This window comes from Dendrobates tinctorius, unplaced genomic scaffold (genome assembly GCF_039654945.1).
Source record: "Dendrobates tinctorius isolate UK_male_01 unplaced genomic scaffold, ASM3965494v1 ptg000312l, whole genome shotgun sequence".
Lineage (NCBI taxonomy): Eukaryota > Metazoa > Chordata > Amphibia > Anura > Dendrobatidae > Dendrobates > Dendrobates tinctorius.
Genome location: NW_027361979.1, coordinates 2,118,960 through 2,146,148, shown reverse-complemented (window position 1 = coordinate 2,146,148; position 27,189 = coordinate 2,118,960). Strand labels below are relative to the sequence as shown.

Sequence of the window (27,189 nt, the reverse complement as noted above, 5' to 3'; positions counted from 1 at the left end):
TGTTATAAAGTTAGGGGAAAATGAACCAGACATTTTAAGCTGCAATTTCTAATGAGTACACTGATACCGCATATGTGTTCGAAAGCCACTGTTTTGTCGCACGACAGGGCTCAGAAGGGAAGGAGTGTCATTAGTCTTGTCAAATGTTAAAATCATCTGGAATCATTAACTGCCACCGTGTTGCATTTGCAAAGCCCCTGATGTTCATAAACAGTGTACACTGTCCACAAGTGACCCTATTTTTGAAACTACATCCTACAAGGAACTTGTCTAGCTTTTTTGTGAGCTCCCTGCTAGCCGCGATTCTAACATTTCAGCAAGGGTCAGCTACAGCAGCCATGACTGCCGATTCCGGCAGAAAACAGGAATTGAGGGCATATTTGCCCTCCGATTCTGTTCGGTCTGGAGCTGTCAGTCTGTGTATGCTGCATCCAGCAAAACACCAGACACAGCCTGACATCAAAAACCAGTGGTGTGAAGCCAGCTTAAAAAATTTTTTGTTCAAGTTTTGCATTGCCTTAAGCTGGTTTCATACTTCAGGATTTTCCCTGATCATTGCCCATCCAGTTAGTGTGCCAAAAACAGGAGTGACTCCAAAACTCAGAACAGGTGTCAATCTTTTAATTATAGTAACAAAAGGCAGAAGTCAGGATTCATTTTATTCAGTGCAGCCTTCATCCTTCAAGTTTATTTTTGTGTTATTGAACTTCTGTGGAAAAGGCAATATAAATAATTTATATTAAACATATGAAATTTTGGTTTAAAAGTGTGGTGATTCCTCATTTTATATAAATAAAAAAAAAAATTTATTTCAAATAAAATTTACACAATTAGGTTAAAGAGGACCTGTCACCTCCTGGTGCTTTGCAAACTGAAAGCACCCTTGAATGCACCTTGTCTGCTGCATTCAGGTAAGGGGTCCCCATGTCTCTAGCCCCCCTGTATTCCGAGATATAGCCTTTAGAAAGTTTACAGATAGTGAGTCCAGAGGGCATTAGTGGTTATGGAGTCCTCGCTGCTCATGGGGTTCTCCCTGCTTCTCTGTTCCTTCTCAGCGAGGACTTGTCAAGAGCAGGATCCGGCAGCTCACGTCACGGTCTTGCTGTGCGCCTGCGTGAGATCATACGCTTACACACTTGTTCCGGTTGAGGAGGGGGCACAGAGCAACAGGAAGCGGCACAGAGAAGTCGGAGGTGGGGAGAAGCCCCATGAGCTGCGAGGACTCCATAACCACTAATGCCCTCCGGACTCACTATCTGGAAACTTTCTAAAGTGTATTTCTCGTAGTACAGGGGGGCTAGAGACATGGGGGAGCTCTTTCCTGAATGCAGCAGACAAGCTGTATTCAGGGATGCTTTCAGTTTGCAAAGCACCAGGGGGGTGACAGCTCCTTTTTAATATACACACCCTATACCTAAACATTACCTTCATTGCCAAAATCTTTGTTTTTCTCAACAACAACATAATTTGAGGTTGTACACTCCTTGAATTCTTTAATCGCTTGCAGAGCATCCTGTAAGTAATCAAACGTTTGTAGCCGGGTGCTGTGTTCGGTCGACAATGCCTAAAAAATTTTTTAGAAGAGGAATAAGTATTTTAGTTTCAATCTATAATAAAATACATTAAAATAAAACACATGCAAAGTATACCATATGCCTATATTTTATATAAAGTGTGAGGAAAAAAAAATGAATAAGTGACACTATTAGCAGACTGTAAAGTGCTTTTTTAAAGGGAACGTGTCAGGTCATGCTACCCCTCTAACAAATCACTATCTCAGCTAAAGGGGCCCTATAATGAGGGAGAAAAATAAGCTTAGAGTTACATGTAGTATCCAGTTGAAGACTGGATAGGCGGACTCCGGGCTCCATTCTCCCCTCCTCGCGCTGTCTCCACATGCCCCACTGGGCGTCAACATTCACCTTGGGCTGTGCCATGTCCTTTTTGAACTGCCCGCCTCTTCGGATCATGTGATAACCGGGCTGGACCGTCATGTCTGGTCCGGTGCATTGTGGGGCTGATCACGTGGTATGGGCCGGCTTCAATATGCGCACTGTGCATGCGCTGGAGCACAGCCTGTACCACGTGATCAGCTCCACAATGCACCAGACCGGACATGACAGTTCGGCCCGGTTATCACGTGATCCGAAGAGGCGGCCAGTTCAAAAAGGACGTGGCACAGCCAAAGGGGAATGACGATGCCCAGCGGGACATGTGGAGACAGCGCGAGGAGGGAACAATGGAGCCTGGAGCCCGCCTATTTAGTTTCCAACTGGATACTACACGTAACTATACAAGTTATTTTTCTCACTCATTATTGGGCTCCTTTAGGTCAGACAGGGATAGTTAGGGATTACATAGGAAGGTGCAGGGACAGGTAGTGATAGGATTGAGCGGTAGAGCGACCTGACAGGTTCCCTTTAACAAAACAAATATGTTCAACTCCTCCCTAGTATCACCCACTCTATCCACACTTGTGCACCACCTACATCTCATCCATCATGTATCACCTACCCGTCCTCTCCACAGTTCTGCATCACCCTACATCTCATCTCATCTCATTACTTACATGTCCTTTCCACAGTTCTGCATCACCCTAAATCTCCTCCTTCTCTCTGTGTGTCACCTAACTATCATCTCCACAGATCTGCACCAGCCTACATCTCATTTCTATATATAACCTACCTGTACTCTACACAGTTCTGCACCGCCTTACATCTCCTTATCTCTGTCTATTACCTACCCGTCCGCTCCACAGTTCTGCATCACTTTAGGGGTACTTTTCACATAGCGAGATCGCTGCTGTCACGTTTTTTGTGACGCAGCAGTGACCTCATTAGCGATCTCGCTGTGTGTGACACTGAGCAGCGTACTGGCCCCTGCTGTGAAATTGCTGATGGTTACACCCAGCTCTGGTTCATTTTTTGCTCATTGCTCTCTCACTGTGAAGCACACATCGCTGTGTTTGACAGCGAGAGAGCAACGATCTGAATGTGCAGGGAGCATGGAGCTGGCATATGGAAGCTGCGGACGATGGTAACCAAGGTACACATCGGGTAAATAAGCGAAGCGCTTTGCTTGGTAACCCGATGTGTACCCTGGCTATGAGTGCAGGGAGCCAGCGCTAAGCGTTGTGCGCTGGTAACTAGGGTAAATATCGGGTACCCAATCAAAGCATTTTGCTTAGTTACCCGATATTTACCTTGGTTACCAAGCGCAGCATCATTTCCAAGAGTGGCTGCAGGCTGGTGGCTGGTCACTGGTGAGATCTGCCTGATTGACAGCTCACCAACGACCATGTAGCGACGCACCAGCGATCCTGACCAGGTCATATCGTGGTTGGAATCGCTGGTACGTCGTTTAGTGAGACAGTACCCTTACATCTCCTTCTAATCTCTATAGATAACCTACCCGTCATGTTAACAGATCTGCGCTGTGCTACATGTCAGTTATCACTTACCTGTCTTCGCAAAAGTTCTTCACCGCCCTACATTTCCTTCCCATCTCTATCACCGACACACGTGTCTGTAGCTGTGCTAATTGTATGTCCTTCACTACCCAGTACACATTGACTGATTTACAGTACCCCAGCTTTCAGCATGCACTAAAGAGAGAATTGCTTTAGCGCTTTGTATAACCCCACCTTACTTATATCTTACGCTATTTTGCCCTAAAAATCTGCTCCCTTGTATCATGTTTACACCCTCCATGCAATTAATAGCACTTTATATATACATTTACAGATCTTGATTGTAGACTGGTTCACACAGTGTTATGTGAATTCACTATGTATTCTATTGAGAACAGGAAAACACAATACAAGCATTTGTAAACATTTAGACACTAGGATGGGGCATATTAGTGCACAATAAGTGGACATTACCCCCCCAAAGTGTCAGCAGACCACCCCCAAAACAGAGCATCACAACCACAGTTTTGACTTGACAATAACAATATTCCTATTATAAAACCTAGGTGCGTCTTATAGTATCATATATTCACACTTGAAGTTATAACTTTAAAATGTGTTGTTACTGTTTATCCATAATTAGAGGACTGAGGATACTATACCATATCAGCGGATGGAACAGTGCAGTGGACATCTATAAATAGTGACTCAGATTTTGAATCTATTTTTTGCCATTGTATTGTCTAGAAAAAAAAAAGAAATACAGCATTTTAGGAATTTGTATGATTACAGTACACACACATATACACTCACTGGCCACTTTATTAGGTACACCTGTCCAACTGTGTGTTAAGACTTAATTTCTAATCAGCCAATCACATGGCGGCAACTCAGTGCATTTAGGCATGTAGACATGGTCAAGACAATCTCCTGCAGTTCAAACCGAGCATCAGTATGGGGAAGAAAGGTGATTTGAGTGCCTTTGAACGTGGCATGATTGTTGGTGCCAGAAGGGCTGGTCTGAGTATTTCAGAAACTGCTGATCTACTGGGATTTTCACGCACAACCATCTCTAGGGTTTACAGAGAATGGTCCGAAAAAGAAAAAAAATCCAGTGAGCGGCAGTTCTGTGGCCGGAAATGCCTTGTTGATGCCAGAGGTCAGAGGAGAATGGGCATACTGGTTCGAGCTGATAGAAAGGCAACAGTGACTCAAATTGCCACCCGTTACAACCAAGGTAGGCAGAAGAGCATCTCTGAACGCACAGTGCGTCGAACTTTGAGGCAGATGGGCTACAGCAGCAGAAGACCACACTGGGTACCACTCCTCTCAGCTAAGAACAGGAAACTGAGGCTACAATTTGCACAAGCTCATCGAAATTGGACAGTAGAAGATTGGAAAAACGTTGCCTGGTCTGATGAGTCTCGATTTCTGCTGCGACATTCGGATGGTAGGGTCAGAATTTGGCGTAAACAACATGAAAGCATGGATCCATCCAGCCTTGTATCAACGGTTCAGGCTGGTGGTGGTGGTGTCATGGTGTGGGGAATTTTTTCTTGGCACTCTTTGGGCCCCTTGGTACCAATTGAGCATCGTTGCAACGCAACAGCCTACCTGAGTATTGTTGCTGACCATGTCCATCCCTTTATGACCACAATGTACCCAACATCTGATGGCTACTTTCAGCAGGATAATGCGCCATGTCATAAAGCTCGAATCATCTCAGATTGGTTTCTTGAACATGACAATGAGTTCACTGTACTCAAATGGCCTCCTCAGTCACCAGATCTCAATCCAATAGAGCATCTTTGGGATGTGGTGGAATGGGAGATTCGCATCAGGGATGTGCAGCCGACAAATCTGCGCCAACTGTGTGATGCCATCATGTCAATATGGTCCAAAATCTCTGAGGAATGCTTCCAGCACCTTGTTGAATCTCTGCCACGAAAAATTGAGGCAGTTCTGAAGGCAAAAGGGGGTCCAACCCGTTACTAGCATGGTGTACCTAATAAAGTGGCCAGTGAGTGTATATGTACACACACACACACACTCAGTGGGTGCCCAATGCTACAGCACTGGGAGGGCAGTGATGGGGACCCTGTGGCCGGCAGCCATTTTCTCCATGCACTTTCCTTGCGTGAGGTCTTATGTTATGCTTTTTCTCGTGTCCCCCGTGGCCTCTCTTGAGATGTCTTTGCCCCCTTCCTGTGTGCTGTTTCTGGCCGCTTCTGTGCTCTTCCCGTTATATGCTGCCTCCCTACCCTCCAGATAGTGACCGCATAAGTGTGCACGCACGAAAGCAATGTATACGCTGGAAAAATGACTAGCAAATGCACACCTGTCAGCACATACAGCAGCCTAAGGCCGGTTTCACACTAGCGCTTTTTCAGCGCGCGCACGGCCGGGGGTAGCTCCGCCCCCGATCCGGCTCTCTGCCCGGCGTGCCCGCCCCTTGCCTGTAGCGCCGCCTCCTAGCGGACGGCGGCGCCTGCGATCGGCGCACCCTATCTTTAGCATAGGGTGCGCCGATCGTGCGCAGGTCGTGCGCTAGTTGCGCTTTGACCTGCGCTGCGCACCGTCAAAAGTGCGCCTTACTGACGTTGCTGCAGTCTTTGAACACTTGGGTATGCAAAGATGGTGGCACTCTAAGTGCGTTGGGTTTGTGCATGCACTTAGGAAGCGGTGGCGCCCTCCTGTGTTTTGCAGGATGCAACGGACGGAACCCGACAGGCCCGGAGAAACAGAACCCGTCCGATACGGTTTTCTGCTGGAATCATTAGTGCGCGCTCCTGCCGCTGTCCAAATGCTGAAATTTCAGCCGGCGGCTCTATCAGCTGCGCTGTCCAGGTGTTGAACAAGCGCGGCTTGACTTTCAAAGCCGCCGCTCGTTCAGCACCCAGGAACAGGCCCGATTTTTTGAAAGTTCCGGAGCGATGCAGTACCCATAGACTCCCATGTTATTGGGTGCTGGATCGCACGAGATTCGGTTTTGATCAATTTTTGCCCGGGGCAAAAAACCATATCCCCCAGATCCAGCCGGACACACACACACAAACACAGCAAAACAGATAGCAAGTAGCTGCCATCCAGCCTCATAGGGATACAATAGGGGCCAAATCGGATTCAGGGCTGTCCGATTCACATCAGACAGCCCCGGATCCTAAAAACCGTGGTGTGAAGCCGGCCTTACATGCAGCCAAATGCATGCAGTAAACACAAAAACTGACACATCCCGGCAGCCTCCTTCCACTCCCCCCATCCATCCTCCTGGCAGCCAGCCTCCCATCATCATCATCCCAGCCTCCACTGTGCAGCCTCCCATCATCATAGCCTCCACTGTGCAGCCTCCCAAGATCATCCCAGCCTCCACTGTGCAGCCTCCCATCATCATCCTCCGAGCCTCCACCGTGCAGCCTCCCATCATCATCATCCCAGCCTCCACTGTGCAGCCTCCCATCATCATTCTCCGAGCCTCCACCGTGCAGCCTCCCATCATCCCAGCCTCCACTGTGCAGCCTCCCATCATCATCCCAGCCCCAACTGTGCAGCCTCCCATCATCATCATAGCCTCCACTGTGCAGCCTCCCATGATCATCCCAGCCTCCACTGTGCAGCCTCCCATCATCATCCCAGCCTCCACTGTGCAGCCTCCCATCATCATCCCAGCCTCCACTGTGCAGCCTCCCATCAAAATCATCCCAGCCTCCACTGTGCAGCCTCCCATCATGATCATCATCATCCCAGCCTCCACTGTGCAGCCTCCCATCATCATCATCCGAGCCTCCACCGTGCAGCCTCCCATCATCATCATCCGAGCCTCCACCGTGGAGCCTCCACCGTGCAGCCTCCAAAACCCTCTAGCGTGCAGCCTCACATCATCATCATCATCACACAACTGCATGCCTGCAGCCTACTAACGTGTCCCCATCGGAAGTCCACACGCCCCCAAGCATAAGCCCCCATCGGACGTCCACACCCCCCCAAGCATAAGCCCCCATCAGACGTCCACACGCCCCCAAGCATAAGCCCCCAAGCATAAGCCCCCATCGGACGTCCACACGCCCCCAAGCATAAGCCCCCATCGGTTGTCCACACGCCCCCAAGCATAAAACCCTATCAGACGTCCACCCCTCAGAATGAACCCCCATCGGACGTCCACCCCGACATAAACCCCTATCGGACGTCCACCCCCCCAGCATAAACCCTCATCGGACTTCCACCCCCCCTTAAGCCTAAGCCCCTATCGGACGTCCACCCCCTTAAGCATAAGCCCCTATTGGATGCCATTCCCAGCATAAAACCGTCATTGGACATTCACCCCCCGCAAAAAACCTCATCGGACGTCCACCCCTGACCCCGTCTCAGCATAAACCTTATCGGACGTCCACCCCCTCCCAGCATAAGTCCCATCGGATGTCCAGCTTCCCCATCATAAACCCCCCGTCGGATGTCCACCCCCGTCGGACCAATCACATACCCCCCCAAGTATAAACCCCCACCAGATGGCACCTCTTCCCCAAACAAAAAGCCCTACCAGTCGAGCCCCTACCCCAAAATCAATCCACCCCTTTCAAGTCACAACAGATGCAGACAGGCCCCGTTGCCCTAGCATCAAGTCCCCAAGACACCACAATTGCGCATTAAATCCCCCCTGTCCCAAGATCCCAACCAGACCAGGAGGAGTTAATGCACGCTTGTGGGGTCTCTTTGTCCCCGGGGGGCCCTACTGGGGATAATGCACGCTCGTGGGGTCTGGTTGGGCTTCTGGGGGTCGATTAACGCATGCTTGTGGGGTCTGGTAGGGCCCCAGGGAAGGGTTAATGCACACTTGAGAGGTCTGGTTGGGCCCTGCATTAGACCCCCAAGGAGTCCATCAGACCACAAAAGCATGCATTAACCCCCTCCCCGTGAGCTCAGCCAGACACACAAGTGTGCATTAAACCCTCCGCGCTTATGGGATCTGGTGGGCTTCTGGGGTGGGTTAATGCAGGGTCCACCCAGACCCCGCAAACGTGCATTAACCCCCCCGGGGCCCAACTAGACCCCAAAAGCATGCATTAACCCCCCCCCGGAGCCCAACCAAACCACAAAAACATGTACTAATCCCCCCCACAGTAAGGAGCCCACCCAGATCCCACAAGCATGCATTAATCCCGCCGGAAACCCAAACAGAACCCACAAGCGTGCATTAATCCCCTGGGGGCCCAACCAAGACCACACAAACGTGCATTAACTGCCCAGGACCCAAACAGAACCCACAAGCGTGCATTAAGCCCCCCCCCCGGGACTACCCAACCCTGCAAGCGTGTGCATTAACCTCCCCCCGGGACCCAACCAAACATGGCAAGCGTGCTTTAACCCCCCCGGGACCCAACCAAACACGGCAAGCGTGCATTAACCCCTCTCCGGGACCCAACCAGACACGGCAAGCGTGCATTAACCCTCCTGGGAGCCCAAGCAGACCCCGCAAGGATGCATTAGTACCCCCCCGAAGTACAACCAGAGCCCACAAGCGTGCATTAACCCCCAACCAGACCCCACAAGCATGCATCATTAACCCCCCTCTCCCGGGACTGCCAGACACCCCAAGCCTGCATCATTAACCCCCTCTCCCAGGACTGCCAGACACCCCAAGCGCGCATCATCAACCCACCTCTGCCGGGACTGCCAGACACCCCAAGCGCGCATCATCAACCCCCCTCTCCCGGGACTGCCAGACACCCCAAGCGCACATCATCAACCCCCCCTCTCCCGGGACTGCCAGACACCACAAGCGCGCATCACCAAGCCCCCTCTCCCGGGACTGCCAGACACCACAAGCACGCATCACCAAGCCCCCTCTCCCGGGACTGCCAGACACCACAAGCGCGCATCACCAAGCCCCCTCTCCCGGGACTGCCAGACACCACAAGTGCGCATCACCAAGCCCCCTCTCCCGGGACTGTCAGACACCACAAGCGCGCATCACCAAGCCCCCTCTCCCGGGACTGCCAGACACCCCAAGCATGCATCACCAAGCCCCCTTTCCCGGGACTGCCAGACACCCCAAGCGCGCATCAACCCCCCTCTCCCGGGACTGCCAGACACCACAAGCACGCATCACCAAGCCTCCTCTCCCGGGAATGCCTGACACCACAAGCGCGCATCCCAAGCCTCCTCTCCCGGGACTGCCAGACACCACAAGCGCGCATCACCAAGCCTCCTCTCCCGGGACTGCCAGACACCACAAGCGCGCATCATCAACCCCCCTCTCCCGGGACAACCAGACACCACAAGCGCGCATCATCAAACCCCCTCTCCCGGGACTACCAGACACCACAAGCACGCATCATCAACCCCCCTCTCCCGGGACTACCAGACACCACAAGCGCGCATCATCAACCCCCCTCACCCGGGACTACCAGACACCACAAGCGCGCATCATCAACCCCACTCTCCCGGGACTCCCAGACACCACAAGCGTGCATCAACCCCCCTCTCCCAGGACTACCAGACACCACAAGCATGCATTATCAACCCCCCTCTCCCAGGACTACCAGACACCACAAGCGTGCATTAACTCCCCTCTCCCGGGACTACCAGACACCCCCAGTACCCAGCCAGACCCCGGGAGCATGCACTAACACCCCCCCGGAGACCATACCAGACCCCTCAGATGTGCATTAACCCCCCCAGGACCCAACCAGACCCCACAAGCGTGCATTAACCCCCTCGACCCAAACAGACCCCACAAGCCAGCCTTAACCCCCCTGGGAGCCCAAGCAGACCCCACAAGTGTGCATTAACCCCCACCCCCCTGACAAAACAGACCCTGCAAGCGTGCATTAACCCCCCTGGGAGCCCAAAGCAGACCTCACATGCATGCATTAGTACCCCCCGAAGTACAACCAGACCCCCACAAGCGTGCATTAACCCCCACCCCCTGCCCCAAACAGACCCCCAAAGTGTGCATTAACCCCCACCCCCTGCCCCAAACAGACCCCAGAAGCATGCATTAGTACCCCCCGAAGTACAACCAGACCCCACAAGCGTGCATTAGCCCCCCACCCCCAACCAGACCCCAGAAGCATGCATTAACCCCCCCGGACCCCACCAGACCCATAAGCGTGCATTAACCCCCACCCCCTGCCCCAAACAGACCCCAGAAGCATGCATTAGTACCCCCCCCCGAAGTACAACCAGACCCCACAAGCATGCATTAACCCCCCACCCCCAACCAGACCCCACAAGCATGCATTAACCCCCCCGGACCCCACCAGACCCGTAAACGTGCATTAACCCCCACCCCTCTGCCCCAACAGACCCCACAAGCATGCATTAGAACCCCCCCAAAGCACAACCAGACCCCACAAGCGTGCATTAACCCCCCACAAGCATGCATTAACCCCCCCCGGACCCCACCAGACCCGTAAACGTGCATTAACCCTCACCCCCCTGCCCCACACAGACCCCACAAGCATGCATTAGAACCCCCCCAAAGCACAACCAGACCCCACAAGCGTGCATTAACCCCCCACAAGCATGCATTAGTACCCCCGAAGTACAACCAGACCCACAAGTGTGCATTATATACCCCAAGCCCCCTGCTCCAAACAGACCCCACAAGCATGCATTAACCCCCCGGACCCCAAATAGACCCTGCAAGCATGCATTAACCCCCCTGGGACCCCAAGCAGACCCCACAAGCAAGCATTAACCCCTCCAGACCCCGTAAGCGTGCATTAACCCCTACCCAAAGAACCCAAAAGCGTGCATTAACCCCCCCAAACCCAAATAGACCCTGTAAGCATGCATTAACCCCCCCGGACCCAACCAGACCCCACCAGCTCCCAGATAAGCACCCAAATCCCACTAGTTAGCCCCAAGTACCAGCCCCCATCAACCAAACATCTAAGAAGACACCAACCTGTTACTTACTAAACCTCCTGTCTGCCACTGACCTCACTCCACACTGCTCACAGACGCTGGCACCAGAGAGGCAGCCGAGACAGTGTGTAATTGAGGCTTCTCTTCTTCCTGCCTTTGCTGTCATGACATGCCCCCAGAACTGACATCACACCTGGAAAGAGCCCATACAGTCTAGCATTTACCGTAGAGACATGTGTAATGGCGTCTTCTCTTCCTGCCTTTGCTGTCAGAACACCCCCCCTGGTATGACACGCCCCCAGAGCTGACATCACACCTGGAAGGAGCCCATACAGTCTAGCATTTACCCAATCGGAAGTGTGACTGACCTCGCACTTTTCTGACAGGAACCAGCCAATCAACAGCGCCCGCCTTGTCGCTGTGGTCAGTGGGTTGAGCCTAGACTGTATGGGCTCCTTCCAGGTCCTAACTGCAGCCCATACAGTCTAGCCGGCTAACTACTGAAGATGCTAGACTGTATGGGCTCCTTCCAGGTGCCTGACTGCAGCCCATACAGTCTAGCCGGCTCACTACTGAAGATGCTAGACTGTAAGGGCTCCTTCCAGGTGCCTGACTGCAGCCCATACAGTCTAGCCGGCTCACTACTGAAGATGCTAGACTGTATGGGCTCCTTCCAGGTGCCTTACTGAAGCCCATACAGTCTAGCCGGCTCACTACTGAAGATGCTAGACTGTATGGGCTCCTTCCAGGTGCCTTACTGCAGCCCATACAGTCTAGCCGGCTCACTACTGAAGATGCTAGACTGTATGGGCTCCTTCCAGGTGCCTTACTGCAGCCCATACAGTCTAGCCTGCTCACTACTGAAGATGCTAGACTGTATGGGCTCCTTCCAGGTGCCTTACTGCAGCCCATACAGTCTAGCCGGCTCACTACTGAAGATGCTAGACTGTATGGGCTCCTTCCAGGTGCCTGACTGCAGCCCATACAGTCTAGCCGGCTCACTACTGAAGATGCTAGACTATATGGGCTCCTTCCAGGTGCCTTACTGCAGCCCATACAGTCTAGCTGGCTCACTACTGAAGGTGCTAGACTGTATAGGCTCCTTCCATGTATATATTCTTGAAGATAGCAAACATTATGGGCTGCTGCCTGGCCCTGACTGCAGCCAATACATGACACTAGAATGTATGTGCTCCTTCAAGGTATAAATTATTAAAGCCAGTCGAATATATGGGCTCTTTCCAGTTCCTTACTGCAGCCCATACAGTCTAGCCAGCTCACTACTGAAGATGCTAGACTGTATGGGCTCCATCCAGGTATATATTATTGTAGGTACAGACTCTACGTGCTCCTGTCAGGTATATATTATTGTAGATATAGACTGTACAGGCTCCTGTCAGGTATATATTATTGTAGATATAGACTGTACAGGCTCCTGTCAGGTATATATTATTGTAGATACAGACTGTATGGGCTCCTGCGCCCTTACAGGAACAGACAAATATACCTACCTGGACCTAGAGATTCACTAGTCAGGAAGCTTCAAATAAGCCATAGAGATCCTGAAAGACAAGGCATGCAAAACCTTCTATGCCATCCGAAGGAAACTCTACCATCTGAAGCCACCAGTGTGGGTCTGGTTAAAAATCTTTGGCTCTATCATCACCCCAATCCTACTGTATGGCAGCGAAGTCTGGGGTCCTCACACCTACCCAGACTGGTCAAGGTGGGATTCCAGCCCAACAGAAATATTCCACCTGGAATTCTGCAAGCACCTTCTCCAAGTCCATCGGAGCACCTCCAACAGTGCTTGCTGGACTGACCTGGGCAGATTCCCTCTACACCTAAGGGCAAGTGCCCACGTAGTTTTTTGGTGGTGCGGATTTTGTAGTAAAATCCGCAGGACTAAAGTCCTGCGGTTTATCTGCGGATTTGCCTGCGGTTTTGCCCTGCGGTTTCACACCACATAATGGATGAGGTGTGAAACCGCAGCGGTTCTGCACAAAAGAATTGACATGCTGTGGATTGTAAACCGCAGCAAATCCGCGTGGAAAAATCCGCAGCATGTGCACAGCATTTTCCAGTTTACCATTGAAAACAATGGTACTGTACAACAAACCTAAATCTGCTGCGGACCCGCAGGGCCAAAACCGCTGCGGATCCGCAGCAGAATCCGCACCGTGTGCACATACCCTAATGGTTCTAAAGAGGGCACTATCATTCTGGGCTCACCTACATAGGAGCATTCCAAGCTCCCATCACCATAAAGCCCTGACACATGTAGGTGAAACAAAAAAACCAGGACCCTTGGAACAGCCCACCCAAACCCATCCTGACCAGAACACCAATCACAACAACCTGACAAAAGCCGGAATCAGGAAGATGGTAGACGAAGGCCAGGAGAGGTACGTAAGTGACTGGAAGAACAACATCATCATCTCACAGAAACTGACCATGTACCGGAGTCTACAGAGAGACTACAGACTGGCCCCATATCCCGGACCCCAGAGACCGCAAGATCCTGAGCCGATATAGACTCAGTGCCCACAGTCTGGCCATCGAATCCAGCCAACACAGGCACAGCTACAAGCCCAGGGAGGAAAGACTGTGCCAACACTGTGACCAGGAGGCCCTGGAGGATGAAACGCACTTCCTGCTACACTGCTCCAAATACTCAGCAGTGAGGGATACTCACTTTAGGAGACTCTCACATCTCTTCCCGGATTTCATCACCATGGAGGAAGAGAAAACATATATCCTGCTGGGAGAAGAAGAGCGAGCAGTGACAAGTAAGACAACCATGATATGCCACGGTCTTCTATGGCCCTCACCCTGGATCTGCCCACATCACCCTTCCCTATGCCATGGACTTCTCTATAGCCCCATCCTGGATGTGCCCCTATTCCCCCATCCACCTTCCCTATGCCATGGACTTCTATAGCCCCACCCTGGATCTGCCTCCATCCACCTTTCCTACAGCCCCTACCCAACATCCCTACAGTCCCTATCCCCTTTTGTACACTTGCTTTGGCAAAACTAATGTGTATTTAGTCCTGCCAATAAAGCTTCTTTGAATTGAATTGACTGTATGGGCTTCTGTCAGGTATATATTATTGTAGATACAGACTGTATGGGCTCCTGTCAGGTATATATTACTGTAAATATAGACTTTACGGGCTCCTGTCAGGTATATATTATTGTAGTTACAGACTGTATGGGCTCCTGTCAGGTATATATTATTGAAACACAAAAAGAAATCACAGAATAACAAATGTGCAAAAATACCCTGCAGTAGAAAATATGACAATAATCAGCAAGTGCTGTTAAAGTGATGACAACAAATACAGGGTATTTAGTCGATACTTTTTTTTGCAAAAAAGTGTATACCAAGCCACTCCACCTCATCAAGGTAACCCTTAATGGAGCAGTCCCTATCTAATGTATTTAAAACCTGAACATATGAAGTGTCTAAATGAACAGGATTAAGACAGGCGCTTCCTAGTATGTACCCACCACATCTCCTGTATATACAGTAATGACCCCCTACAAGTAGTGACTTAACCCCTTCCCGACCAGTGGTAGAGTATGCGTCATGAAAGTCGGTGCCAATCCGACCAATGACGCATATGCTGTCATGGATTTAAAGCCCCCCTGCGGGTCGGGTGACCGGGGTCAATGAAAGGTCACCAGACCCGCAGATACAGGGGGGGTGGCTTCACCCCACGTGGCTACGATCGCTCTGATTGGCTGTTTCTCTTTTAACAGCCAATCAGAGCGATAGTATTTCATCAATGAAATATTACAAACCAGCCATGGCCGATGCTGCAGTAGGATCGGACATGGCTGGGGACACCGATCTGACCCCCCCACACGGTTAACAGGGGCGATCTGCCCCCCGCCGCTGAATGACAGTGGCGATCAGCTGCCGCTGTCATCATCTGCTCCCCCCACCTTCCCTCCCCCGGTACCTTTCCGAGTGCCGCCGTCACTCCCGGTGGTGTGCCGCCAGTTTGGAAAATGGCAGGCGCATGCGCAGTGCGCCTGCCAGAATCTGCGGCTGCCGATTTCATTCATTCATTTTGATCACTGTGATAAACTTTCACAGTGATCAAAGTAAAATAAAAAGTAAATAAACCCCCCCTTTATCACCCCCATAGGTAGGCACATATAATGAAATAAAGTAAATATTTTTATTTTTCCATTAGGGTTAGAATTAGGGTTGGAAATAGGGTTAGAGTTGAAATTAGGGTTAGGGTGGAATTAGGGTTGGAATTAGGGTTAGGCTTGTGGTTAGGGTTAGAATTGAGGGGTTTCCACTGTTTAGGCACATCAGGGGGTCTCCAAACGCAACATGGTGCCACCATTGATTCCAGCCAATTTTGTGTTCAAAAAGTCAAACGGTGCTCCCTCCCTTCCAAACCCCAATGTGTGCCCAAACAGTGGTTTACCCCAACATATGGGGTATCAGCGTACAGGAAAAATTGCACAACTTTGGGGGTCTAATTTCTCCTGTTACCCTTGGGAAAATAAAAAATAGTGTGCTAAAAAATCATTGAGGAAAAAAATGATTATTTTCACTGCTCTGTGTTATAAACTTTTGTGATGCACTTGGGGGTTCAAAGTGCTCACTACACATGTAGATAAGTTCCTTAAGGGGTCTAGTTTCCAAAATGGTGTCACCTGTGGGGGGGTTTTCACAGTTTAGGCACACAGGGGCTCTCCAAACGTGACATGGCGTCCGATAACGATTGTAGCTAATTTTCCATTCAAAAAGTCAAATGGCGCTCCTTCCCTTCCGGACCCTGCCGTGCACCGAAACAGTGGTTTATGACCACATGAGGTATCCTTGTACTCAGGAGAAATTGCCCAACAAGTTTTAGGATCCATTTTATCCTGTTGTGCATGTGAAGATCAAAAAAACTGAGGCTAAAAGAAAATTTGTGAAAAAAGTAATTTCTTTTTACGGATCAATTTGTAAAGCACCTGGGGGTTCAAAGTGGCCACTATGCATCTAGTTAAGTTCCTTGGGGGGTCTAGTTTCCAAAATGGGGTCACTTGTGGGGAGCTCCAATGTTTAGGCACACAGGGACTCTCCAAACGCGACATGGCAACCGCTAAATATTCAAGCATATTTTCCATTCAAAAAGTCAAATAGCGCTCCTTCCCTTCTGTGCCCTGCTGTGCACACAAACAGTGGTTTATAACCACATATGAGGTATCCATGTACTCAGGAGAAATTGCCCAACAAATTTTAGGATCCATTTTATCCTGTTTCCCATGTGAAAGTGAAAAAAAATTGATGCTAAAAGAAAATTTTTGTTGGAAAAATGAAAATGTCCATTTTTTCCTTCCACGTTGCTTTAGTTTCTGTGAAGCACCTGAAGGGTTAATAATCTTCCTGAATGTAGTTTTGAGTAGCTTGAGGGGTGCAGTTTTTAGAATGGTGTCACTTTTGGGTATTTTCTGCCATATAGAGCCCTCAAAGTGACTTCAAATGTGAGGTGGTCCCTAAAAAAGTTTTTTTTGTCAATTTTGTTGCAAAAATGAGAAATCACTGGTCAACTTTTAACCCTTATAACTTCCTAACAATAAATTTTTTTTTCAAAAATTGTGCTGATGTAAAGTAGACATGTGGTAAATGTTATTTAGTAACTATTTTCTGTCACATAACTCTCTGGTTTATCAGAATAAAAATTCAAAGTTTGAAAATTGCAAAATTTTAGCCAAATTTGATTTTTTTCACAAATAAACGCAAAAATTAATCGACCTAAATTTACCACTAACAAAGCCCAATATGTCACGAAAAAATACTCAGAATTGCTAAGATCCGTTGAAGCGTTCCAGAGTTATCTCATAAAGGGACAATGGTCACAATTGCAAAAATGGCCTGGTCATTAAGGTCAAAATAGGCTTGGTCATGAAGGGGTTAAAATACAATGACCAACTTTCTACTCTGCTTTCTGTGCCACTTTGAGGCATGGCAGGCACAGTCTGGAAACTTCCTCACGTGTGGTCTGAGGCACAGTCTGGAAACGTCCTCACGTGTGGTCTGAGGCACGGTCTGGAAACGTCCTCACGTGTGGTCTGAGGCAAATGTGAATAACATCTTACCTATGGGGCGGTTGGGTATTATGTTTGTCACTGTTCTTCCAGTACAGTCCTCCTTCCCGTGGATGATGCATCCTACATCATCCACACAACCTCCCCCATGACGCTTCTGTGCAGGAACACGTCTCTGCCCTGCTAATCACAAAGCAAAGTATTGCAAAGCGCAGAGTGAAGCGAGTCTGCACCGGACCACGATGGAAGACACTATGTGGATGGACTTAGGACGCGTCGTTGACTCAAATATAGACAGTGAGGCACCGGATTAAGACTAGCGCAGCCCATTGGATGGGACTGACCCGCAGGCAAATTAATAAAAAAAAAAAAAACAACAAAGTTATGCAGATTGGCATTCTAGAATGTTGTGTCTATATAAGAGCATTCAAATAGTGGTCGTGCGGCGACATACAGGTAGTGGTAGTACTTTATATAGGGGGGGCATTAAAGTTAGAACTGTCCCAATTACGTCACCGTGAAGTGGTGGGATGGCTTTGGCTTTTATTTTTTTAAATAAAGAACATGTTAACTAAAACCCCTATATCATTTTCATGCACTATGCCATTTACTGCAGGGTATTCAATCATGTGTTTTTTTTCTGTTCAGTGGCCAGTGTGAACGTGCCCTTACACGCTCCATGCACACCAGTTCGTATCATTCTTTATGGGGAATCCTGGTGACAGGTTCCCTTTAGGCAGGTTCACATCTATGCAGCTTGTACAAGTGAACTTCACGGTTTCAAAAGTGGTTTACCTGTCTCACCCTGTTATTACAGTACTCTACATGTTACACAGATGCATCATGGGCTTGTCCTGCCCCACACATGAAATAAAAGGCTAAATTACAACATGGAGACTTGTTGTGAGTTCATTTTCCCCTTCGTCACTGAGGTCTGGTGAACTCCCTATTCTGGTAAAGGAAGGTAATGAGCCTGATTATCAGGCACCTGAGCCTAATGAGGATGACTGGCTGAGTGGAGTCACGGACTGGATATAAGGCTGCCAACGCCCTTCTGCCCTGCGGGTGATTTCTCTGTGGACTTCTAGGACACCAGTCTGATTCCTGCTCCTCTAAAGCTGTTTTCTGCTTTGCCTGTTAGCATTTGTGTTTTGTTTTTGTTTTCCTTGCTTTTCTGGATTCTGCCATTCCCTGCTGGGGTGAGCTGAATCTCCTTTTGCCGGTTGCTCTGTCTTTAGAATATTCCTGAGTACTGACATAACTTTTTTGAAGCCTAGCGTCTTCAGGGCCTTTTTTCACTGTCAGTCTGTTGGCTCTTATTTTCATAGGGTTTTTCACGGATTGCAGACAGCAGCCTTCCTGTCCTTTCCTATCTAGTTAGCTTGGGCCCTGTCTTTGCTCAGTCTATCTTTCTGTCTGTGTTAGTGTTTTCATCTTGCTTCACCGTCATTATATGTTGGGGGCTGCCTATTGCTTTGTCGGTCTGCTCTGGGGCAGTTTAGATTTCCTCTTTCTTTCTTTAGGCCTATTTAATTCTCCGGCTGTGATCGAGGGGTCTAGGGCATCGTAGGAACCCCCCACGGCTACTGTTAGTTGATGTGGATAGGATCAGGGGTCTACAATCCGATAGCTGCCAACCTCTCTGGTTTTCTGGACTTAGCTAGCATTTCTGTTTTTGCCTCCTACGGTGACTCAATCATTACAGAGACTTATAAATCAGAGCAATGTTTTATTTACATTCAGAACCAGCTTAAGAGGAACAAATTAAGATTTCCCACAGAAATCTCAGACTTACGTACAGAAATACTGGCTAAATAACATATGTAGAAACCTTTCTAATTTTATAAAAGTTCACTTTTTTTGCATTGAAAACTTTTGCTTGTTTCATGTAATGCATTTCTTATGTATTGTACAACTGTAATATGCTGTTGGTGCATGCGGGCAGGACTGATGGGTCTGTGGCTCGCCCCCCCGGGGCCTGCTTCCGGTGTCTAGGACCAGATATCATAATACCAGCCTTGAATAGTGAAGGAGACGGCCGACAACCCTGAGAGACATCAAGGTGGGAACGCCCCGTCATGCCAAATGGAATTCTGCTAGATCCAGGCGTAGTAGACCAGCGCTGATGGGTTTGTGGACGCCTGAAGGAAGGTCTCTTTTCCTGGCAGGTAGGAGAGATGTCCTGTTGGTTGCTTTTTTGGACTGAACATTTCCAAAACAATCACAATTGGACTGTGCACCTCTTGGGAAGCAGGAGTTCAGTCCTCTGTTGCAGAAGAAAAGTACTCTTACCCTGATAGGCAGAGGGCAGGAAGCTCTAGAAAGTTGGCGTGCATGATTGTTCAGGGTTCTGGCGGTATGGCCCGGCCACCAGAGGCTAGACAAGAGCCTGGATTTTTTTAAGAGTAGGGTCGCAGGAGCCTCTGTCAAACGAGGAGGCCGCATGAATAGGAAGGTTTCCCCAGGAGATGTCCATATTGCTCAGGGGAAAACTAGGACATATTTGTCTTGTCCCTTCATTTTTTCAATGGAGCCCCCTCACTGCCCAGTAGGATATACCTGTCCTGAAGATTTTGAATCCTTATTTGCAGACTGGTGATGAAGATGGACATGGAATAGCTTGAACACAGACTTTCGGGCTACTGGCAGGTAGCGGATTTGTCTTCCCTCCCTACTCTATCTGGCTCAGGCAGGCGAGAGGGTAGGGGACTAGTGGCAAGGACCGTCCGCCGGAAAACAGCAAACACTCTTAATGTGTTAGGGCCCTGCCTCGTAGACCACAGATGATGTGGTAGTGACAACTCTAGGTGGGAGATCAGAGTGATAATTCCATTCTGTTGCCCCTAAAAGCCATATCTGAAAGAAAAAGGGAAATCATTAATAAAAAAAAATCAAGACCTAAGGCAGAAACCAGCCTGGGTGGTCCGGACCCATGTCTGCCTCATACTGACAGCAACTAAGCTAAAACGGATTAGCTTCATGCCAGTTGGTGGTGTACCCTCCTAGCATAAGCAGCATACAACCATAGTTTTGTGTGCCCCAATGAAGCATTAACCACCAGAGGGCCACACAGGGTAACCCCCATCCAACCATAAACCTCCAACTCACACTAATCAGTGGACCCCACATGATAAACCTATCAAAGCCCAAATGCCCCATTCCCCCAAGCGTAAATCCCCATCAGACGCCCACTCAAGCATAAATCCCCATCATGCACCCTCCACCCCCAAGCAAAACCCCCCAACGGATGCCACCCAAGCTTAAACCCCCCATTGGATGCCCCTCCCCCACAGAATTAACCCCATCGGACGTCCAACCCCCAAGCATAAACCCCCATCAGACGTCCACACGCCACCAAGCATAAGCCCCCATCTGACGTCCATACGCCAAGCATAAACCCTCATCGGACATCCACCCCCCAGCATAAACTCATCGGACGTCCACCCCGCTTAAGCATAAGCCCATATCGAATGCCACTCCCAGCATAAACCCCCATTGGATGTCCACCCCCCCCGGCATAAGCCCCCATCGGACGTCCACACGCCCCGCAGAATAAACCCCCATTGGACGTCCACCCCCTTAAGCATAAATCCCCATTGGACGTCCACCCCCCATCGGATGTCCACCCCCCTTAAGCATAAACCCCCATCGGACATCCCCCCCGGCATAAACCCTCATTGGACGTCCACCCCCTTAAGCATAAGCCCCTATCGGATGCCATTCCCAGCATAAAACCCTCATTGGACATCAACCCCCCGCATAAAACCTCATCGGACGTCCACCCCTGACCCCTCCCCAGCATAAACCTCATCGGACGTCCACCCCCCCTTAAGCATAAACCCCATCGGACGTCCACCCCCCCTTAAGCATAAACCCCCATCGGACGTCCACCCCCCTTAAGCATAAACCCCCATCGGACGTCCACCCCCCCTTAAGCATAAACCCCCATCGGACGTCCACCCCCCTTAAGCATAAACCCCCATCGGACGTCCACCCCCCCTTAAGCATAAACCCCCATCGGACGTCCACCCCCCCTTAAGCATAAACCCCCATCGGACGTCCACCCCCCCTTAAGCATAAACCCCCATCGGACGTCCACCCCCCCTTAAGCATAAACCCCCATCGGACGTCCACCCCCCCTTAAGCATAAACCCCCATCGGACGTCCACCCCCCCTTAAGCATAAACCCCCATCGGACGTCCACCCCCCCTTAAGCATAAACCCCCATCGGACGTCCACCCCCCCCTTAAGCATAAACCCCCATCGGACGTCCACCCCCCCTTAAGCATAAACCCCCATCGGACGTCCACCCCCCCTTAAGCATAAACCCCCATCGGACGTCCACCCCCTCCTTAAGCATAAACCCCCATCGGATGTCCACCCCCTCCCAGCATAAGTCCCATCGGATGTCCAGCTTCCCCAGCATAAACCCCCGGACACCCCCCACGTATAAACCGCCACCAGATGGCACCTCTTCCCCAAACAAAAAGCCCTACCAGTTGAGCTCCTACCCCAAAATCAATCCCCCCTTTCAAGTCACAACAGATACAGACAGGCCCGGGAGTTAATGCACGCTTCTGGGGTATGTTTGTCCCCGGGGGGTGTTAATGCACGTTTGTGGGGTCTGGTTGGGTCCTACTGGGGATAATGCACGCTTGTGGGATCTGGTTGGGCTTCTGGGGGTCGATTAACGCAGGGTTCCCCAACTCAGTCCTCAAGGCCCACCAACAGATCATGTTTTCAGGATTTCCTTTGTATTGCACAGGTGATGCAATTATCACCTGAGCAATACTAAGGAAATCCTGAAAACATGATCTGTTGGTGAGCCTTGAGAACTGGAGTTGGGGAACCTTGGATTAACGCATGCTTGTGGGGTCTGGTAGGGCCCCGGGGGAGGGTTAATGCACGCTTGCGAGGTCTGGTTGGGCCCTGCAGTAGACCCCCAAGGAGCTGACAAAAGCATGCTTTAACCCCCTCCCCGTGAGCCCAACCAGACACACATGCGTGCATTAACCCCTCTGCGCTTGTGGGATATGGTGGGCTTCTGGGGGGATGCTAATGCACACTTGGGGGGTCTGGTTGGCTCCTGGGATGGGTAAATGCAGGGTCCATCCATACCCCACAAACTAGCATTAACCCACCCAGGGCCCAACTAGACCCCAAAAGCATGCATTAACCCACCCTGGAGCCCAACCAAACCACAAAAACGTGCACTAATCCCCCCCACAGTGAGGAGCCCACCCAGACCCCACAATCCCGCCAGAATCCCAAACAGAACCCACAAGCGTACATTAACCACCCCTGGGATCCAACCAGAACTCATAAGCGTGCACTAATCCCCCGGGAGCCCAACCAGACCTCACAAACATGCATTAACCACCCCAGGGACCCAAACAGAACCCACAAGCGTGCATTAACCCCCCCGGGACCCAACCAGACTCCACAAGCATGCATTAGTACCCGCCCTAGAAGTAGAACCAGCCAGACCCCACAAGCACGCATTAACCCCCCCTCTCCCGGGACTACCAGACCCCACAAGCGTGCATTAGCCCCCCTTCTCCCGGGACTACCAGACCCCACAAGCGCGCTTTAGCCCCCCCCCTCTCCCGGGACTACCAGACCCCACAAGGCCGCATTAGCCCCCCCCCTCTCCCGGGACTACCAGACCCCACAAGCGCGCATTAGCCCCTCCCCTCTCCCGGGACTACCAGACCCCACAAGCGCGCATTAGCCCCCCCCTCTCCCGGGACTACCAGACCACACAAGCGCGCATTAGCCCCCCCTCTCCCAGGACTACCAGACCCCACAAGCGCGCATTAGCCCCCCCCTCTCCCGGGACTACCAGACCCCACAAGCGTGCATTAGCCCCCCCCCTCCCGGGACTACCAGACCCCACAAGCGTGCATTAGCCCCCCCCTCCCGGGACTACCAGACCCCACAAGCGCGCATTAGCCCCCCCCTCTCCCGGGACTACCAGACCCCAAAAGCGCGCATTAGCCCCCTCCTCTCCCGGGACTACCAGACCCCACAAGCGCGCATTAGCCCCCTCCTCTCCCGGGACTACCAGACCCCACAAGCGCGCATTAGCCCCCCTCTCCCGGGACTACCAGACCCCACAAGCGTGCATTAGCCCCCCCCTCCCGGGACTACCAGACCCCACAAGCGCGCATTAGCCCCCCCCCTCCCGGGACTACCAGACCCCACAAGCGCGCATTAGCCCCCTCCTCTCCCGGGACTACCAGACCCCACAAGCGCGCATTAGCCCCCTCCTCTCACGGGACTACCAGACCCCACAAGTGTGCATTAACCCCCTCTCCGGGAGCCCAACAGCTCCCAGATAAGCCCCCAAATCCCACTAGTTAGCCCGAAGTATCAGCCCCCATCAACCAAACATCTAAGAAAACACCAACCTGTTACTTACACTCCTGTCTGTCACTGACGCCGCTGACCTCCTCCCTGCTGCTCACAGACGCCGGCACCAGACAGCAGAGACAAATGTGAATATGAAGGCTTCTCTCCCTGCACCAGACGGCAGAGACACGTGGGTCTTCTCTTCCTGCCTTTGCTGTCAGAACACGTCCCCTCCCGGTATGACACGCCCCCAGAACTGACATCACACCTGGAAGGAGCCCATACAGTCTAGCATTTACCGTGGTCAGTGTGCTAGGTACAGGTACCGCGCAGTCGCTCCGCAGTCCGCAGGCGGTTTTGTCTCCGTGAGGTAAGTTTAGGTGTAATATGAGGGGCCTCGTGTGTATAACGCCGGTGTCTAGTATCGGGGCCGGTCCAGTGTCAGTGGCTGGTGTGTTGTGGCTCCTGTAGTGAGGAAAAGCCTCACAATGCAGTGATCGGGGCATCACAGGTGGGAATGGTGCAGGAGGGCCGACAGAAAGCTTCAGGGTCCACACATTACTGTATGTACCACTGCTTCCTCCACCTCTATGGGAGAAGCGACCTCCGCCCCGGGCGTCCACCTCTGTGGGAGAAGCGACCTCCGCCCCGTCCACCTCTGTGGGAGAAGGGACCTCCGCCCCGGGCGTCCACCTCTGTGGGAGAAGGGACCTTCGCCCCGGGCGTCCACCTCTGTGGGAGAAGGGACCTCCGCCCCGGGCGTCCACCTCTGTGGGAGAAGGGACCTCCGCCCCGGGCGTCCACCTCTGTGGGAGAAGGGACCTCCGCCCCGGGCGTCCACCTCTGTGGGAGAAGGGACCTCCGCCCCGGGCGTCCACCTCTGTGGGAGAAGGGACCTCCGCCCCGGGCGTCCACCTCTGTGGGAGATGTGACCAACCTTAGAAGTGAATGGTGCGTAGGTCCTTCTTCCCATAGAGGTGGACGGAGCGGAGGTCACTTCTCCCATAGAGGTGAATGGAGTGGAGGTCATGTGTCACTCCTATAGAGGTGAATGGAATGGAGGTCACACATTGCTTTTCCCATAGAGTTGAATGGAGCGGAGGACGTTCCTCCTATAGAGGTGTACGGAGCAGAGGTCCCTTCTCCCATAGAGGTAAATGGAGCAGAGGTCGTGCGTTGCTCCATTTACCTGGGTGTGAATGGAGCAGAGGTTGTTCCTCCCATAGAGGTGAATGGAACGGAGGTTGCGCGTCACTTCTCCCATACAGTAGACTTGGATGGGACTAACTTCTGGAGAAGACCCTGGGGGAGGTTTTCCTGCTGCCCCTTATTTTGGTTGCAGTCTGTTCAGACCTGCAGTTTGGCCCCTGTTCGGTCTCTATCCGGTTGCAGTGAATGATCTGCAGTAGCTTTTACTGTCTTTGTTTTCTGATGCCTCTTATATTCATATTTATTGGTTTTACATTTTCCCTTTTTTCTTTTTCCTATAGACTTTTCACGTGTAAAGATGTCGTCGTTTTCTGACCTGAAGGATGAGCTGAGGTGCCCCATCTGCCTCTGTATGTACACGGACCCGGTGACCCTAAGGTGTGGACACAACTTCTGCAACTTGTGTATTCGCCACACCCTGGACAGCCAAGCGTCATCCGGGATCCACTACTGCCCCTGTTGTAGGAAAAGGTTTACGATGAGACCTTGTCCTCACCCGAACATTACCCTGTGTAACATAGTGAAGCGTCTTCAGTCCTTCTCACCGAAGACATCCATAGTCGGCATCTCCTGCACCTATTGTATTACTGCACCAGTGTCCGCTGTAATGTACTGCCTCTTGTGTGAGGCCTCGCTGTGTAATGATCACATCGCCGTCCACAACAAGTCTCCTGAACATGTTCTGGTTGCTCCCACATTGTTTTCCCAGACTGGAAAATGCATTATCCATAGTAAACTCCTGGATTATTTCAGTCCTGAAGATGTAAATAATCAGACTCAGGAACACGCCAGGCCCAGCGAGAGCACGAACCTGAAAAAACTGCTGGAGAAGCTGACCTTAAAGAGAGAGATTATCGCAAACTGCACTGGGAACCATCTGCTCCACAGACGAAAGATGCAGACCTTAGCAGACAACTACGCTTTCGCTACGAAGGCTTTGTTTGCAAATCTTAAAAGAAACCTCTCTTCCCTGGAGATTCGCATCCTAAATGAGATCCGAAGGCACGAGGAGCAAGTTTCCTTCTCCGTTGACGACTGTATTAAACGACTGGAAGTGAGAGAGAACGAAATATCCAAGCAGATCGCATGCATCCAGGAGATCAGCAATTTTCCGATACCAAAGCCTGAGATTGCTGGCCAAGGTCACATTGAAGCTGAAGGAACCAACAGAGAAAATGTGATCCTAGTAGATGAGTTTCGTGTGGACAATTTCAACCCGGTCCTCATTTCAGAGACTTTATGGAGAGAATTGCATGATATTATGGCCAATATCAATGGCCCCTACAGAGGGAACAGTGCCATAGACATCTTACTGGATGTGGGCACAGCCGGGCGCAGCATCACGGTGTCCAAAGACCAGAAAACTGCATCTTGTACCAAGATGAAAAGAAAACTAAGCAAAATTCCACAAACGCAGGTAAATTATCAGGTGCTGAGCACTCAGAGCTTCTCGGGAAGATATTACTGGGAAGTTGAGACTTGTGACAAAGGTTGTTGGAGGATAGGAGTTGTCTATCCCAGTATAGGCAAGAAAAAGCCAACGTCTAGGATCGGGGACGATGAGAAATCCTGGTGCTTGTGTTGCTTTCATCACGAGTATTCTGCAAGACACGACGGTAGGAAAATCAAACTGTCTCAGAAGGTCTCAACCCTGAGACTAGGCATTTACCTGGACAGCAAGGCTGGGACACTCTCCTTCTTTGAGCTCGGTGATCCCATCGAGAAACTCTACACTTTCACCACCACTTTCTCTGGACCTGTCCATGCCGTCTTATATCTAGGAGGGAGTGGATGGCTGAAAATTGGATCGCCGACGCGCTCACTTCCACTTTTCGCAGATCAGTTTGGCAACAAAATGTGTGAATAGAATTGGTTTCTTGTGTCCAAGGGGGGATGTCTGCCAATGGACGTTGCTGGAATTTCCAAGTGGAGACCTCCTACGTTCTCGAAAGATATGTTCAGTAATGCTGTTGGAAAACCACAAATGGGGGGATTCAGTTGGATCTTTCTGACTTGTTTTATGTTGTGAACTATATATAAGAAGATCCCCGTCCTAGAAGACAAGTTGCCGTACGAGTCTCTGCACTTAATTCATGTTTCTGGTTAAAGTTATTGTTCTGTTTAACCCCTTCACCCCCAAGGGTGGTTTGCACGTTCATGACCGGGCCAATTTTTACAATTCTGACCACTGTCCCTTTATGAGGTCATAACTCTGGAACGCTTCTATGGATCCCGGTGATTCTGACATTGTTTTTCTCGTGACATATTGTACTTCATGTTAGTGGTAAAATTTC

At 50.8% G+C, this 27,189-nt stretch overlaps 1 protein-coding gene and 1 long non-coding RNA gene across 2 annotated transcripts; one reads left to right on the top strand and one right to left on the bottom strand.

The window, feature by feature from the left end:
• Nucleotides 1–618: 618 nt before the first annotated feature.
• On the bottom strand, nucleotides 619–4,149 carry LOC141073680 (uncharacterized). The gene is made up of 3 exons (XR_012227041.1): nucleotides 4,072–4,149; nucleotides 1,426–1,564; nucleotides 619–709 (listed from the first exon to the last, which is right to left on the bottom strand). It is a non-coding gene; the product is annotated as an uncharacterized lncRNA (long non-coding RNA).
• Nucleotides 4,150–25,193: 21,044 nt separating this feature from the next.
• Nucleotides 25,194–26,930, top strand: LOC141073679 (E3 ubiquitin/ISG15 ligase TRIM25-like). The gene has a single exon (XM_073561032.1). It carries the CDS (start codon nucleotides 25,194–25,196, stop codon nucleotides 26,760–26,762), a length of 1,569 nt encoding a protein of 522 aa, XP_073417133.1. The 3' UTR covers nucleotides 26,763–26,930.
• Nucleotides 26,931–27,189: the final 259 nt, after the last annotated feature.